General features: G+C 34.8%; 2 protein-coding genes across 2 annotated transcripts in view; one reads left to right on the forward strand and one right to left on the reverse strand.

The window, feature by feature from the left end:
• Window positions 1–14,093, reverse strand: part of Rac1 (ras-related protein Rac1) — a 35,617-nt gene extending 21,524 nt beyond the window's left edge. Inside the window, exons 1-2 of the mRNA XM_069841333.1 lie at window positions 13,941–14,093; window positions 2,663–2,734 (exon numbers count right to left, since the gene is read on the reverse strand). Coding sequence (XP_069697434.1) covers window positions 2,663–2,734; window positions 13,941–13,975 — 107 coding nt within the window. The 5' untranslated portion in view covers window positions 13,976–14,093. The remainder of the gene's footprint in view (window positions 1–2,662; window positions 2,735–13,940) is intronic.
• Window positions 14,094–14,196: 103 nt separating this feature from the next.
• LOC138710439 (WD repeat-containing protein 13-like) overlaps window positions 14,197–18,261 on the forward strand; it is a 40,069-nt gene continuing 36,004 nt past the window's right edge. The window contains exon 1 of the mRNA XM_069841332.1: window positions 14,197–14,325. Coding sequence (XP_069697433.1) covers window positions 14,244–14,325 — 82 coding nt within the window. The 5' untranslated portion in view covers window positions 14,197–14,243. The remainder of the gene's footprint in view (window positions 14,326–18,261) is intronic.

Genomic DNA, 18,261 nt, shown 5'->3' on the forward strand with positions numbered 1-18,261 from the left:
GTTGAAACAAAATTGATTTGTGAAAGTCAGGCTTTTGATTATTTTTAAGTATTGGTTTTGTTGATGGTATAATTATTACGAGTATTTCTTACTTCGATAGGAAGTATAAAGTAAATTGAAAATAATCTCCAACTTTTTGCAGAAGAAACCTTTCATATAGAATTGTATAGTGCACATGCTGGAAAGTGATCAAATAATATTGTTGACGACATACAGCGTGGCGCAGATAAAAATAGCCTGTGTAAGTATAGAGTAAACACAGAAGTGAAGTGCTGAAAAGAACTTACCTCTTATAGAAGATGTTGAAAGTGGCTCCCTGCAGCATCAATACATAGCTGTGCACCTCTAATCATGTTCAGATACACTTGCTCAGAATGATACACTTTGCACAGATCCCATAGTGCGCCATTTTTTAACTAAACCCTGTATTGCTCTCTTTGCTGGTTGTCCTCTATCCAGAAACTTGTCCTGAAAATTTCGCGGGTTTCCTTATTCGAACCTGTTCTCACATACACATCCACAATTTCCACGCTTTCTTGTATCCAGTAAGTCATTTTGCAGAATGTGAACAAACACGTATAATTCAACTGATGACTGATGAAATACTGACAGGAAGAATGCCAACAATCGATTATTGCATAAAATTGTCCATTGTTGTAGCTGTTTAATCATTTCATTATGATATGATACGATAGAATACGATAATGGAATTTCAAGCAGTCAAAATATCACATTCGCATTCAAAGGGGAGGCGGGCTACTTTTATCTGCGTCACCCAGTATATTGGAAATTTAACTGAGAGTTGTGGTTACTATTCATAGCAATAAATAAGAAACACACATCCAATTTGATTTCCAACAATACATTATTGTTTATCAAGCAATTTAAGCAGTTTCATAGTATAATAACGTGATACCGGCATTACAATATAACTATGCAGCTGCACACTTTCCTTTTACTTTCACCACGACCGCGACTTCTGACTTCCACAAGTTGTTCAAAAACAACATTCAGAAAAGATTTACCAACAAGTGTTTTAAAAAGAAATTTCACTGTAAAATAAAAATAAAAAAAAAAGTACTTAAAATGGAATTAAAAAGGGAGAGAAAGAAAAAATGTCGTCCCCTTGGAAATTGCCACCCTAGGCAACTGCCTATGCGATCATTTGCAATTTTCGATATTTCGCAGAAGTTCATGCATTAATTATCGCGAATTATTGGAAATCGACTGTAAAGTGATTCTGCTCCCATGCAATGATTAACTTTCAAATCTGCTTTGAAATAGGTAGTGTCTCTCCGTAAATTTGGTGCCAGCACTACAGAGACATTATGACGTGAGGCAAGAAAATGACGGGTTACTGGCGGCCCGCTCCCTACACGGTCTGCAATGCGCGGGATGTTAGAGGTGTGGCATAGAGATCCTCAGTCACCATATGGCATTCACTGTAGTCACAAGTAGTGTTACAAAAGTCTTGATTCTTCAAGTATATAAAGTTAGTGTACAAAGTTTAGTGATTACTGTGTATTGAGGTAATGCCTACCAACAATTCTCATTGCGTGAACGTGTGTATATGTACAATACGTACATAAAAGGCAGAAGGTCATGTGCGAAAAGAAGACATAAATTTCGAATAAAGTTTCCAAAATAGACGTGTGCCTTCTGCCGAAACAATTAGAAGACTTGCTAAAAGATTTAAAGAAACAGCCTATATATGAGAAAAAAATTGAGGCTAACAATGATGTGGAACTTCAGAGTGTTGTTCATTCATTTATCAGAAGATGTCAGTTGTGTGTGGCAACAAATGGGAGCCATTTTCAGCAATGACTGTGAGCATAATAAGTCCAAATTATTGAACATTTATTGTTAGTGCTGTTATATATTGCAAAAGTGCCAGAGAAATGGTTACGCGCTAGCCAGAAACCATGCTAGCAGTGGGCCACGAGTCACTCACCATTTTCTCATCCCACATCAGAATAATGCCTTTGTATAAGTAGTCCTAGTTTAATAATACTAATGTTGCTTACAACTCGAGTTCATCCATACTCCACCCTCGATATTAATTCATAAAAGTTGAAATAAGAATGAAAAAATATCTAATAGTTCAGGTTAAAAGACTACAGACAGAACACAAAGACACACAGAGGACAAGACATCTTTCCTTTCTGCCATATGAGGGATGGTTACATTTCCTTCAGAATATCGAAGTCACTGTTTGCAACAGCACAACTATTATTTATTCAAAATATCAATTTAAAAATTCGCTAAATTTCTATCTGACAGGGTTTCACAAATCATTAAGCAAGAGTGACATTTCAAGGAAGTGCACTTGTCTTCAATTTTGCAGGACCATCTTCCCTCTCAGAAGTCCTCTTTCAAGATATTGGTTCAAGAATACGATTTTCTCTTTTATCATGGGCATGCAGTATACCAAAGTTAAGAAATTGTGTTAAGTTGCAGATGTGTGTCATTCATAACAATACCAATGTCAGGCATTTGTAAACCAGAAACTTTTTGTCATAAAATTGCAAGTAACTATTACTCGACATAATATAGAGTAAAAAATTTAAGACTGCAATACTGCATGATGATCACAAAAACAAAGAAAATCGTAAGTTAAAATTTGTTGCTCAGTGTTACAGCTGTATACAAAAGTATTACTCACACTGTCGGGATGTATTCCCCTGGGAAGGCATTTGTGGTGTAGCTGATCAGCAGACATGTCTTACCAACCGCACTAAAAAGAAACAGAAATTGGTATCAAAGCAAATATTTATTACTGTGGAATTCGCACAATACCAGACTACTGTATGTATATCAGTCAATCTCTGCAACATAGACCCAAACCTTCTGAAACAAAACAATTATAAATCTGCTATAAACAATAAACCAGAAACTCTCCTACCTCTAAAGTCTAGATTGATAACTACTTGTATTTTAAGATGTTAAATAAAAATTCTTGCATAGAAGTTTTTTCACATCATTTTAAGAAATTAAATGGAAAAAAATCTACTACTGTATAACTGTAAATTATACTAACATACTATGGAACTTCGAATGATGAATGCAATGTTGATTACACGTATGGTTTACAAAACAAACAAAAAATGCTATTGTCTTATAGAAATATTACAAACTCCTTTCTGTTCACTAATTCAAACCCTTCAAATTATACCAATACCAAACAACCACTCCATTCGAAGACGTCGATTCATGTATACTGGGGACTGAACATCTAGAAGCTTGGAGGCCATTACTTTTAAGCGGTCCGACCACCCCCTCCTACCGCACTAGCAGGTATGGTACCATTCAGCTGCAAAACATTTTCTGAACAGAAGTTATTGTATTGTGAGAGTGCAGCTGGATCAGTGAAAGTAGGTGGTCAACGTTTTCAGTTTGTAGTAAAACGAACAATTCTGCTGTGTGTTGGCACTTCTGTAGTGACGTCACTGAAGCCTCTAGTTGTTCTGTCCCCGGTATAACAATTTACATTATGCACAGAAAGTGCTTTGCTCCTTTATTAAACAGAGTAAGAATCATAATATGTCTTGCAGGTTTTTGCTTTAACATTACCATCATTGAACATCCAATCACTTCTAAACAAGTTCAGTGATCTTAAAATTATTCTCAGGGGGTGGATGTTGTTGTTGTTGCTTAGTCAACTGTCCAAAGACAGGTCTGAACCTCACAAGTGATACCAACAAGGCACCACTTATGAGGCAACTAGGCCAGGAGATATTGGGGTAGAGTGGCCAGTTCTTTTCCCCTACATTGCATACACCGCCATGATGACCTAAAATAGCTCAAAAGTGACTAATAAAAGGCCCTAAAAGCTTAAAAAAAAGTTAATTTATTAAAGACAGGGAACTACAGTCTACACAAAACTAAAAAGGTATTGACAGTTCAGCGGCTTCAAGGCGTCACCATGGTAACCGCTCAATTCAGCCAACTAGAGTGCATACTGACAGGTTGGAATTGCCGACTGTTTCACAGCGAGCACGTGGTAGCCAGCTGTTTTGTTCGAAAGAGTTTAATCTTCGTTACTAAGTCACAGCAATTATCAGTGTTCTGTCATGGCTACGTTTCTAAAGTTATTCCAACAGCATATGTACAGTATTTCCATATTACCGACTTCATTAAAAAGATGCAACTTTTACTAAGAAATGCGGAATCTTCCACGACAGTATTTCTTCTCAGCACACTATCATAAAGAAATTAGGTTTTAAATATAAAAAAAAATAATAATGGCAGCAAGAAGTTAATGGAGAGAACTGACACTATCTTTGTTGTTTCTCCACCATTTCTCATTATTCTGTAAAATAAAGTTTTACCTAAGTATACCTCGGAAAGACAATATATTGTCTGCATGAATTTTTATAATCACTGTCCATATTTTGAGTAATGTAACTTCATTTAGCGAATGGTTGTGAAGGGATTAATTTATTATTCACCTTATAGGGTCGTCATAAATAGTATCACTATCATATTTCGCCATATTTAAGTCATCAGGATAAAATCAAATAGGTCTATTTGATTCTGCATCATTATTACTGATACTAATATCTGAAATGCCTGGCCTCACTGTTTTCTGTACTGTTCGCCACATTATGGACACTCAGATTTATTTCTCCACGAGACATTAGCTGATGTACAGTAGTCCATGGAGCTAAAAACTGTATCTTTTCTTATGAATTCAAATTTAAGCCTACAGCATGAAATCTTGATTACAGTTTATACTACATATCATTTGCACACTGTATCACATTCACATTCACTCACTCTTATATTATTATTACTTATGGCTTTTAAGGAACCCAGAGGTTCATTGCCACCTTCACATAAGCCCGCCATCGGTCCCTATCTTGTGCAAGATTAATCTAGTCTCTATCATCATATCCCATCTCCCTCAAATCCATTTTAATATTATCCTCCCATCTATGTGTCGGCTTCCCCAAAAGTCTTTTTTCCCTCCGGCCTCCTAACTAACACTCTATATGCATTTCTGTATTTGCTATTATTATTATTATTATTATTATTATCATTATTATTATTATTATTATTTCTGGATTCGCTATTATTATTATTATTATTATTATTATTATTATTATTATTATTATTATTATTATAAGATTTGTCTAGTCACAGAGTATAATACACGTTACTGTTCGTTAACAGAAAACCACAATTTAAGTCACACAGAGTTAGTGTGCACTCAATGTTGGTTGCTTGATGGTTGTCAGCCCACTTTGAGGTCTGTGGATACAGAGGAAAAATTGGATCGGTGTTTGGTAGAGTTCCCAGATAGCTCAGTTGGTAGAGCATTGGTACGTTTAATCAAAGGTCCTGGGTTCGATGCCCGGCCCCGGAACAATTTTTCCCTCGAAATTATTCAAATCAACTTTACAGGGAGTTATACCTGAAAGCTTGATTTGCAGAGTAGCTATCTGAACAAAAATCATAGCATAGGTATATATTCAGATCACTTTAGATTGGACTTTATTAACCATAATTTGGAAAGTCAGGTTAAGTAAAAATAACTTAAGATGTAATTGGAAAAGTACACCGAAGTTTCAGATCAGCTATGAGCTAAGACCGTAAATTTTTTATATTTTGTTTTTAATAACAGACTGAAGAGAACAGTTATTCCTTCACTCAATTTAATAGCTCCTTCTTCCGAAAATATGGGTCAAATTCACAGCACAATTAAAAAACCGCTAAGGTCTCAAAGAAAGTATTAGATCTTGCATCGGGGAGGCTGCGGGTTCTCTGATGTCAGACAGAAATGAAGGAGACTTCTCTACCATGTAATTACAGTGCATCAGCAATGACATATTCTCTATGTTAACTTAATCAGTTACTAAGTTGCATAAATCTACTTTACTTTCTTTATGCAAAACACAATTTCTTTATAGCTTCTCCATATAAAAAAACTGAAAGTCTCTATCGACTTCTTCGAACCAAATAGATGCAGTTTAGGATGCGTAACATAAAAATATGAATTATTGATTTTGTAAAGAAAATGGACTCATGTTTTTTGATAAGTGATTCAGGTATTTATTCCGACAAAATAATTTGTCTAGCCTATATTTTCAAGTGTTATTAATATTAACTAAATTAAGTCAATTTCTTTATGATCCAAGAAATCCTAAAATATAAAAAAATGGCTCAAGATTTCCAAATAAAGATGCTTTCTCATAAATTACTTTCGGCTCAAATATATATAAATGCTCATTTAATTAAAACTGTTTTTTACTTGGTTATTTAACAACGTTGTATGAACTACTGAATTATTTAGCATCAATGGATTTGTTGATATCAAGAAGTTATTTGGCGAGATGAGGCCGAGGATTTGCCATAGATCACCTGACATTCGCCTTATGGTTGGGGGAAAACCCCAGAAAAAAACCCAAGCAGTAATCGAACCCACACCCAAGTGCAACTTTGGATCAGCAGGTAAACGTGCTACAGCCTGAGCCGCACAATTAAAATTGCCAAGATGATGAATTCAATATGTCACAAATGTGCTTAAAAAGAAATAAATGGGGAGACAGTATTCCAGTTACGACAAGTCTTGCTGTAATGCTCCATTATTGATCACCTCAGTACTACAGATTTTTAAGAACCTTATGTTTACCAACAGTTAGATCTCTCCAAAAGTGGCTTCATGAATTTAGTATAGGCCCCAGTATAAATACTACCATTTTATAGTTAATTATTAAAAATACGAGAATTGTGCCATTTCATTTCTATTCTAACTTTGTAACTTGTTATTAATTTAAAATGTTGTGGACAATGACAAAGTGACCCCAAATTATTCCTTTAAATTTTCTTATTGATACATCAAATGCACATCTCTCTCCTTTCCCTTACATAACCCAACATGCCGCAAGAAGTGTATCAACATTTCAAGCCACTAGATAGTAGTAGTTACTTTTTTGCCGCAGCTTGCAATGCTAAGCAGGCAAGCTTTCCAGTATCATTGTTAGAGAGTATTTGTTATTACACATTGAATGTTGCTAAATTTTGCATATTCAATACAGTATTTTAGGCCATTCACTCATAGTGTTTTTCCCAAGAGCAGGTCTTTTACTGCAAACCCAGCATTTTCCAGTCTTTCCTATTTTCTGTTTTCCTCTTAGTCTCCACATATGATCCATAATCTTAATGTCGTCTATTATTTGATATCTTATTCTGCTATGAAATCTTCTCCCATTCACCATTTCTTCCAGTGCATCCTTTAGCCAGTGACCCAGCCAATTCCTTTTCCTCTTCCTGATTAGTTTCGGTATTATTCTTTCTTCACCCACTCCTTCCAACACAGCTTCGTTCCTTATTCTGTCCGTCCCTTTCACATGCTCCACACTTCTCCATATCCACATTTCAAGTGCTTCTAGTTGTTTCTCTTCACTTCGTCGTAATGTCCATGTTTCTGTTCCATACAATGCTACAATCCAGACAAGACACTTCATTAGTCCCTTCCTTAGTTCCTTTTCCAGACGTCCACAGAAGATGCTCCTTTTTCTATTAAAAGCTTCCTTTGCAATGGCGGTGCCTTCAATGGTTCAGAGAACCTCCAGGAAAAACAGTTTCATTGTTTAAATAAATTTAATTATAATTTACACTATCATTCTTTGTTTCTTGCTCATCTTTAATAAGTTTACTTGCAGCTCTGATGTATTTTTGTGGTATGGAAACTTATGAATTGCAGAGATCGAATACATGCTTACGAAGTTCAATTTCTCCTCTGAATCTCGTCGAGCCAACTTCTGGATTTGCATGCGGGGCGAAAGGTAAGGGTGGAATGCTGCAGCGGAAACATGTGCATGTGCTGGTAAATAGACTTGCGCACTGCACTCGCATCTGTCCAGAGACGTAATAGTGAGACAGCCGACATGCTATGGCGGAAACATAAGAATGGTCGATCTTGGTGTTTTAGTCTTAATATATTCATCTCTGAGTATGACTAGTGCTCGTTTCCAAAGAAAATGAATAGTGTTCAATATCTTTTACAAACAAATTTTTCAGTTTTAATCTTGGAAGATAAGTGTAAAATAAAGAAGCTTGGAAGGCCATTACTTTAACTCGATTTAAAGCAAGCACAAACAAGCTGAGGTAAGACATTTTGCAGGGTTTTCAATGTAAACATATATGAAAGAAACAGCTGGATTTGCAGTTGTGAATCTACAAATAAATTATTTTGTTTCCCATCCCTGCTATTTGCTAAGGGTAAAGATACGAGTTGGACATGCACTGGTATGTTAGATCCTAGATCATGATCTAGGATTAGATTTTTATGTAATTACATATTTTATTCCTTTCAACCTAACCGTATATAAATAACAAATCTTTGCGAATCTTGTAAATACCATTAATATATTAAAATTTAATACTACATATTTTTAAATATTTACCCCACATTACATATTATGGCTTGGTATTACATAAATCTACATATTTAGGGGGTTTATTCATTTTTACTTCTCTAAAAGGAAGTTTACAATTTGAAATACACAGATTTAAAAAACCTTTTTACCTACCCAAGAAAAGATATATTTCGGGACGAAACATAATTAGGCCTAACATCCTTACAATTCATTTTAATATATCAATATGCCTGGTAAATTATTAATAAGTATTTAATGAATTTCAATCTTAATCTTAAAACCTCCAACACATCAACACCAGTACATACAAATAACTTCTTCATTTATATACTTCAATAAACCTGAGAACACGTAATAGTATGTCATCACATCAGAGTAGCCATTTCAAAGTCAATGACCTCTAAGTGAAACAATTACAAAACACACAACATCAACTACGAAAACTATCTTGAACTTACGACAATTCCCAGCCATGATTACTCTAAATATTTTATTACCTTCATTATAAAATTTAAATTTTAACATTGACTAATTTAATCACTGTATATCAATTGTAAAGTAGTCATCAACGTCAAACAACATTCATTCAAATGCCAACGGCCTCTCTAAGCGAAATAATTACAAAACACAAGAACATTAACTACGCATACTACCTTGCAACTTATGACAACATTCAGCCATGATTACTTGAAATATTTTATTATCATCATTGTAAATTTTAAAATTAACATCATTGACAAATTTTAAACATTGTATATTAATTGTAACATGAGCTATGTGTATAAAATAAAATATTCGTCCAGTCTAAGTTCAAATTCAAAGATTATCTCAATATTCATCCTGTTTCATGTTATATCTACATAAAGCTCATGAATTTCATGTACCACATATATTGTTCTCTATTTTCCTTGTTATTTGCATAATATGTTATTACAGGTCCAGATAATATGTTTTGTTATATCTGAAGATGCCCTAAACGGCGAAAACGTTCATATATTGTTATTAAATAGCAAATAAACATTTGCAAGTTTATATGTCTTAAGATTGAAATTCATTAAATACTTATTAATAACTAACATCCTTAGTTCCAGAAAGCAATAGAGGTACCCACCCCATAGCGCCCACTGTAAATATGAACGAACAAAAGGCAACCTTTCTCGTACAACTACCTTGTACTGTAAAAATCACTCACAAAGTAGCGTTGTCTTCATGCGGTGGAGTGGGACGAGGACGATATGATTTTTCTCGAACTATAATAGTTGTGCACACGTCTTAACAAGCCGTTCCCATGCAATTTGCAACCCTACTCACCTTCTTCCTAACCCTTCCATGGAAAACCTGTGTCAAGTCTGACATGAGCTGTATGGTTAGGGATTTTTATAGTATCTACAGAGTGGGCACAAAGCTATCCCCTATAAATACCTCAAATATACACATTATTTATGTAATTATTCCTAATTCAGACATATATCCACTTTACACTAACTTGTGTCCTAAATGTCCAAAGGATTAATAGGTATGTCCCCCATAATTCTCTTCACACAAAACAAAACGTTGCCAGGTTCAGTTTCGCCTCAGCACCTCAGCTGTGATTTAATTTCAAACTTTAACTACAGATGGAAAAATAGTAATGTGTCAAGTGTGCGGTAAAAAAGTCGGGTGCTCTATGAAATCACAACTGGAGAGTCTTACCTTTCCTATACCTGCCAGATATTGATATTAAATATTTTCATGATTTTACATATTTTGATACATATTCAGCTTATTTTTCTTACATAAATATGTACATATTTCACACCTTGATATTACATAAAAATCCGGTCCCTACTCATAAGAATGCTTGCCTAGATTTATCAGTCCTTGGAAGAACAGAAATTAGGCAACAGCTTAGCTCAGCTTTCAGGCAGAATGTTGAAAGACAGAATGATAACGTAAAGAAAAATCGCTATGTTCTTTCAAAGTTTATTATTATTATTATTATTATTATTATTATTATTATTATTATTATTATTATTATTATTATTATTCATGCTCTACTTTGAAGAACTGTAGTATTTTTTTAATTTTTCAAAAATGCGATATTGTTTCAATTGTGGAAAACTAATTAATATCATAAAAGTAGTGAACCCCTTGTCATTTTAGGCACGAACCGCCACTGTTCCTTTGCCATTGCAATTCTCCTTTTGACTTACATGTCACTGCTCAGCAAGTCATGTATAGAAAATTATTAGCTCAAACTATTCAACATTTTTTTTTAGTTGGTTATTTAACGACGCTGTATCAACTACGAGGTTATTTAGCGTTGATGAGATTGGTGACGGCGAGATGAGGCTGAGGATTCGCCATAGATTACCTGGCATTCACCTTACGGTTGGGGTAAACCTCGGAAAAAAACCCTAGCAGGTAATCAGCCCAAGCAGGGATCGAACCCGCACCCAAGCGCAACTTCAGACTGGCAGGCAAGCGCCTTAATCGATTGAGCCACACCGGTGGTTTTTCAGAGTATGTACAATACAACGATATCACTGAAAACAAATAAAAAATAACAAAAAAGATGACGACTCTGAAGAAGCTGAAGAAAAAAAGAAAATAGTCCTGAAGTGAAAGAAGACAGCTCTAATGTTAGTGAAGTGATAATATCAACAAAGTGATTTCTTGGATGAAGAGGCAAAGTGAAAAAATGACAAATAGGTCAGGATGTTCAGTGATCTAAGACAATCTAGTATAATATAGGATACAGAGAAGGTATGCATATTAGGAAATCTTGAGCAACAAGTAAAATGTTAAGAGAAGATGGAGGAAAGGAGAAAATGGAAAAACTTCAACAAAGAAGAAGGTAGAAAAAACTATAGGAAACTAAACAACGAATTAAGAAGAGAAACTGATAAGGCACAGGGAGAGTGGATGAAACAAAAATGTAACTTTGAGAGAAAATGAAGATATGATTTAATGTACCGCAAAGTAAAATGTATCCAGACTTTACGAATAAGAACATGAACTCTATGTGATTGATAAAAGACGAAATCGACAATGAAATAACAAACAAACCAGGAATATTGAACAAATGGACGAAATATGTAGAAGAGCTATATGAGACAGAAAATCGTCCACATGACTTTGTTACAGAAGATGAATAAGTCATATCAGAAGATGACAAAGGATATTCTATTCCAAGAGAAGAAGTTGAACTAGTGCTTAGGGAAATTAAGAATGGGAAAGCAACAGGAGTTGATGGAATTTTCAATGAATTAGTGAAAGAAAACAAAATTTTGACAGGCTATGTTGTTGTATGTCAAAGTGTAGTGAAAGATGAAGGGGAAATAAAAGTAGGCCTAGGAAAATTATGGTTTATTTAACGATGCTCACAACTGCAGAGGTTATATCAGCGTCACCGTAATTTTGTCCCACAGGAGTTCTTTTACATGCTAGTAAATCTACTGACATGAGTCTGTCGCAATTAAACACACTTAACTGCCATCGACCTGGGCTGGGATCGAACCCGCAACCTCGAGCACAGAAGGCCAGTGCTATACCAACTACGCTACCGAGTCCAACTCCCTAATGTATTTAAAGGTGTGTGGAGAAGGTGAATCACTATTTAAAATCAACAAGAACGACACTACATCATTATACCGATTTTGATCATAATCACGTAATAGGAACTTTGTCCACGTCAAGCATTGAACTTAAATGATATCATATGTTTAATAATGAACATCCATTTCACCAGATTTTTTTTTCAGCTTGTTTTGCTGTGTTGTTGATGATGCATACGCCAGTTGCAGCTTGCAGGTAACTTATTTATTATTATAAATTATAAATTATTTATAAATATCTTTTTTTAAGTTCTGAAAAACAACTTATGTTTGCTGTAATTTATGGCTGTATTGTATGCCATTGTTCGTTAATAGGCCTACTTCACTAATACACTCAGTAATTGCTTCTGAAGTGTCAATTGCTGTCTTCATAAAAGTCCAGTTCAAATCAACAAATTTGTAAAACTCCTTGAGAATGGTCACTGTTGTCACAAAGTTATCGAAGAAGGATGTTCCACTCTAAAGAATGATTCATGTCATAATATATAGGCCTATTTTTGTGCACAATTACTTATTATGAGTTATGGAAAGCAACAATGGAATATTTCTGGAATATACTATCTTGGGACACAAAATGTACATTTGTAATAAGGATTGTTGACAAGTGGTAGATGCAAAATTTCAATACAGCTGTAGCTACTCATTTTTAAAGTAGATAAGTCTTACAACATAAGATGATGATGATACATTCTAATTAGGCCTATAACTTAAGCTAAAATACGCCTTGTTCATTTCGCAATCTTATAGGCCGTGCTATTTCTGAGTGCCGTATTTTTCATTGCGAGTTATAAAAAGGAAAATTGTATTCTTGCAATGCATGCAGCCTATGACAAATGGCATTTGTTTTACATTTAACTTCACAGTTTTCTAAGAACAAAAAAACACATCAAGACAATTCACTAGGGCACTGATTTTAATTTAATAGTCAGCTACATATTAAATACCTGCCTCAAATAAACAGCAATTTGTAAGGTACAGTTTAATAAGCTGACGATAAGGATTGTCTAGTCAGAGAAAAATCTCTAGTTCAACAGGTGAAGATTAATGTACCTAACTGCTTAGCCTACCTCTAAATACAAAAACAAAGTTAAAATATGTTAAATGCAAATTAAACATGATTTATGAATGCATATTTGCAATTTTCGAATTTCATCATTTCAGCGTGTTATTTAACTTGTAACAAACAACACATGGTAACTTAAGACGTAATTTTATAATATCCAGTAAGCATGCATATTTTTTATTCGAATTCACTAATGACGAATTTAATGAAGTAAAAAAGCATTTGTCACGTGACAGCACTTTCAACACGCCAACAGAATAAAGGCTACCGTACCTCTAAATTAGTTAGCTGAAAAAGTTCCTAAAATTTTCTGTACCGGTAACACCATAATTCTAATGTCATACTTTCTATTAACCCGACTGTAAACAGAATATAAATAATATATCCATAAATCATATATAAGACGGATATCTAGGCTAATAAAGGTGATCTCATAAGTACGGACGTCACCGCCCCCGGTCACAAATGCCACAACTTGGGTATCGTACACAGCTTGCATTTAAAAATTGAATATCGGTACATAAAGAAGATCTCCGAGTAATATTATAATATTACTAAGAGATCGAAAGGTGTAACAAGAAGATTAGAAATCACCTTGACATAACTTACCGCTGACTCAATGGAACACTTAACCTACAGTTTACATATCGTAGATTTCAGTCAACAGTCAGTAAATGCAACATTCAGGATTTCTGTAATTGAACATTCGTGCATTTTAGTGTCACAGTAGTATATTTTTAACAAGATCCAAGCTGAGTAGCTCCAAATGCCAATAACCACCAACACAAACTTGCAATCAATCCAAGGAATTTGGAAACAAAAATATAGTTTTTTAACTTTAAAATCTTCTACAACATTCGAACATACAAAGACGATATGAGTAACTATACAAATACTTACCCATCTCCTACCACAACACATTTAATTGCTTGCATTTTTTAACACGAACGACACGTCCACCTTAATTCTTGCAGGAAATAAGCGTCAATGGGTGGGGAGGTAAATATGGAGGTAATCCACGCAAGTCAAATTCAAGGCCATTTCTCATTGGAATTATTTTGTGAATTGAAAATTATTTTAGTTTTAAACAAAACAAAATAAACATAAGGACTTCGAAGTCAGCCTGTAAATAAAATATTGTGAAATTATGTTAAGTAATTTGAATTACATAGCCATTGTTTATACAAATATGGCTGTCTAATCATGGCAGCTGTTTGGCAACAGCAGGTGTTTGCACTTGATGCCCGATATAATGCACATCGAGCACCGAATCATCCCAACTTCAGTACGTATTACAATTGCCACCTGATAGAATTGTGGATATACAAAATGGAGAGAGTTATTATATAATGAAATTAGTGATGTTTTTGCGAAATCTTGTTCAGTTTTGGGGTTTATGATTTATCCAAATTAAATAGGCCTAGTTTTCACAATTTAATTTAGTGATCATTACAAGTACAATATGCGTAAGTTAAAGAATTCAGATATTCGGGAAACATGTTAGGTAGTGGTATAGTTCTCAACGGATGTGCTGTCTTTTACTATACAAATTACACGGTATGAATTTGTAAATTCGTATGGGGTAAGAGATCAACATTGTCTCTTGCATTCGAGTGTAGGCTTTTACGACCGGCGTTAATAGGAGAGAAGTTTTTCGGGCCATCAGGCCGTGGTCCGTTGGTCGTGAGACCAACAGACCACGGCCTGATAGCCCGAAAAGCTTTTCTCCTATTGTCTCTTGCTTTTGAAGATAGGCCTACCCAAGTTGTTCTCAACTCAGCTCTTGTTAGGAAGTGCCATAGATTAATAATAATAATAATAATAATAATAATAATAATAATAATAATAATCCGTGGCGCTCCTCTAAGGACCTAGATCGACCAGCTGCTGCTGGCCTTACGTCCACATGCCGATCGTCTAGATCACCAAACCAGAATGGAAATATGTTGTGAACATGATAATCCCCCCTCCTCCCAGCCGTTATAGCTGGCTTTTTTACCGGATTTCGCTACCTATCACAGCTCCCAAAGTGCATCACGATGCTAGGTGGGCACTGGTTCAATACACTGGCCGAAATTTCTGAGAAAATTTCTTCCCCCATGAGGCCTCGAACCAGTGCACAATCCGTAACGCGAGCTCTAGGCAGGATGCCTTAGACCACTACACTACAGCGAGTGTCATAGATTAGATGTCCAAAAAGTTTTTCCTTACACTGCATGTAAACCTAACGTCAGACAGTGGATTTTCGGTTCCTACATAGTGACGAGAAGTCTTGTACCTTAGTGTACGGAAGGAGTGTAGCAAAGAATTCAATCTAGGGTGACCAGATAAAAATGTTCAAAAGCAGGACATTTAAAGGAAAAAAAAGTAGGATATTTTGAAAAAAAACTGACAACACATTAAATTCCTTTTTACTCACTGAGAACAATAAAAACAATAGGCAAACACAGTACCAGTACCAAAGTTATCCATTGTTATTAATCTTACAGTTTCATTGTTCATATTTCTGTGAAGAGGAAGTGTCCTTCAGTAGCTTTGAGAATTTCAATAAATAGGCGTGAAATTCTTTACATGTAAAATGCTTCAAATTATATTGTACTGTTACAATACCCTTACTGCTTCTACTGACAGTCTGTTCCTTTCATTTGACCATTGGGTATTGATTAGTGAAAATACCCTTTCAACATTGGCATTATGTGTAATTATTGAAAAAAAAAGAAATGGTTTTATATAGGCCTACAACAAAGTTTGGAAACACTTAACATTCACAACCTGCTCAAAAAATGTACTCCACTGAAAATATATTGTTTCCAAGAAAAATGTTTCATCTTACTTCAAAACAAATTCTTTTAGAGCACAGAATTCATAAAATGTAGGCCCTATATTCTTCATATAACGACAGAAACACATACTTTTAACCTCAGATTTTATCTTATTAGGCCCTACTGTGTTTCAATATTTGGTACCTACATTATGTTATTGAAAGGCAGGAAGCTGGACATTTTGGCTTTATCATAAAAAGCCAGCTGGATGTTCACAAAATACTAAAAAAGCAGGACATGTCCAGCGAAATCCGGACATCTGGTCACCCTAGTTCAATGACGTTCCTGCAACTGATGTACATCTAACGTTCAGTATCGGGACCGAAAATCTGCTGTTTGATCATTATGATCTCTGTGTCCAAGACATGGAGTTATGACCAACATAGGTTAGGTAGATAGGTCTACGCACTTTGAAATAATAAATAATGTCAAACTATAATTTTATATTATTTTAAATAAAATCAGACATTGACTTTGGGGAGAAGAGAGCACCAAAACTGCTACTTAAATGCTCATATTTAATGTCAAAGTTTTCATTCATAAATCTGTGGAAAAGAATAGGCCTACATTAAACATCATTTTCAGGCAGTTTTTCATCTGATTCTTTTGTAACTGATGTGACATGTTCACAGTTTTAGAAGTTAATTTTTAAAAATGTAAATAGACTAGTTTTTTTTTTATGTTCCATTCTCACCTCGTCAGCTTGCGGTCTTAAGACTCATGTGAATTTTCATCGTTATTGCTCTGAAGATTTTCATTTTATCTTCATTTTTTTGTGGGATAATGGATGTGACAAAATGTCATCCGCCTCAACATTTCATTTTATATTAGCTTAAAAATCTGTTAATCCTTTTGAATAATTATATTTAAAAAATTCTTTACCGCATCTAAAGAATGACATTAAGTATCTGTGTTGGTAAGTTCCATGATTATTTATTTTAATGAACGGACGTATATACGTCACCAAACATCGTAAGATGAAGATTATATTTATTTTAATTTAAAAAATAATAATTTTATCTCCTGTAACATATGTGACAGTTAACATGTAAAAACATGTTTTCTCTTTATTCAGATAGGCTATTTTACTACACATAATCTTATTTTCACACCAGAATAAAAGAGAACACTGGCATATATTTTACAATAGATCTTTGACATACCGTATATCTCTGATAGTGTAATACCAATCTTCAATTTTTTTAGTGTGAAATGTCTGTTGTAAAAAATGGCTGTTCAGGATGGGGTAAATTTGAACACAGAGGCTACTCAGTGTATAATTACTTTTAGAAAAAGCATGACAAGTACAGTAAGAGCAGGAGATGGATTGCAGAGTGGAGGGTGAGAAGCCCGTGCACACTTACGCCACTCATAAGGGCACACTGCACTACTTCCTTAGTAGCTCTTCAATAACTTCAACACCACTCAAGCCATCAAAGACTGAACGAGCTTAAAAATAATGAAGATAAGAGATGGGCATTGCATTTTAGAGAAAAAATATATTTATATATATGATTCCAGGAGGGAAGCTATAGGTCTATGTCTAAATCATTATTTAAGTACGAATGCTATGCTATGCCGGCACATACTTCACTAGGTTCATTCCAACAACAGTCAGGAACCGTCCGTAACTCGTGAGCATGCGCAGTACGAAGAAGCATTCCAACACACTCCGAACCAGTCCTGAACCGGAAACATGTACTGCAGTCGGGCGTTCCAACAAACTTTTGACACGAGTTCGGAATGGTCAGAAATAGTCAGTAGATTGAGGCATGTATAGAAGGGTACGCGAGATGCGCATGCGCATAAGCTCACCAACGTCTCCTGGATACTGAAGAAAGACATGATCGACTGTTCACATCACTGAGGTTAAGATGAAAAGTGACAGTGCAGACAAATAATAAAACTAGAGATTTACTTTAAATTTTCGCCAAAAAGAAAGGGAATGGAAATTATTTGGGTATTGATATAGTTAATTACAATTTCAACATGCAGCTTTGATTAAAAGTATAATAAATAACGTACATAAATTAATAATTAAAAAAAGAACTGTTTTTAGATGAGAATTCCTCAGTACGCGACATTGAATTAGCAGAATTCTTGCCTTCCATATTTTTTGTCATCTTTTTAGAGAAAATGATTGGAATTCTATTTTCTGCAATTAGAATTAGTTGCGAAACGATAATAATTAAGCATCCTGTTCTTAGCAAAGATGATCACAGTTATAGCATCTCTGGATTTAGTACATAACGATCCGTGAAAGCGTTCCAACAGCATCCAGTCCAGTTTCAATCCCACAGCAGATGCTCAACTAGCGCATGCGCATAAGATGGTACAGGAACCGTACATGAACTGATCCATGAACCGCTTGTTGGAATGAACCTGTTATTTATTCACTA

The sequence above is a fragment of the Periplaneta americana genome, chromosome 12 (genome assembly GCF_040183065.1).
Source record: "Periplaneta americana isolate PAMFEO1 chromosome 12, P.americana_PAMFEO1_priV1, whole genome shotgun sequence".
Lineage (NCBI taxonomy): Eukaryota > Metazoa > Arthropoda > Insecta > Blattodea > Blattidae > Periplaneta > Periplaneta americana.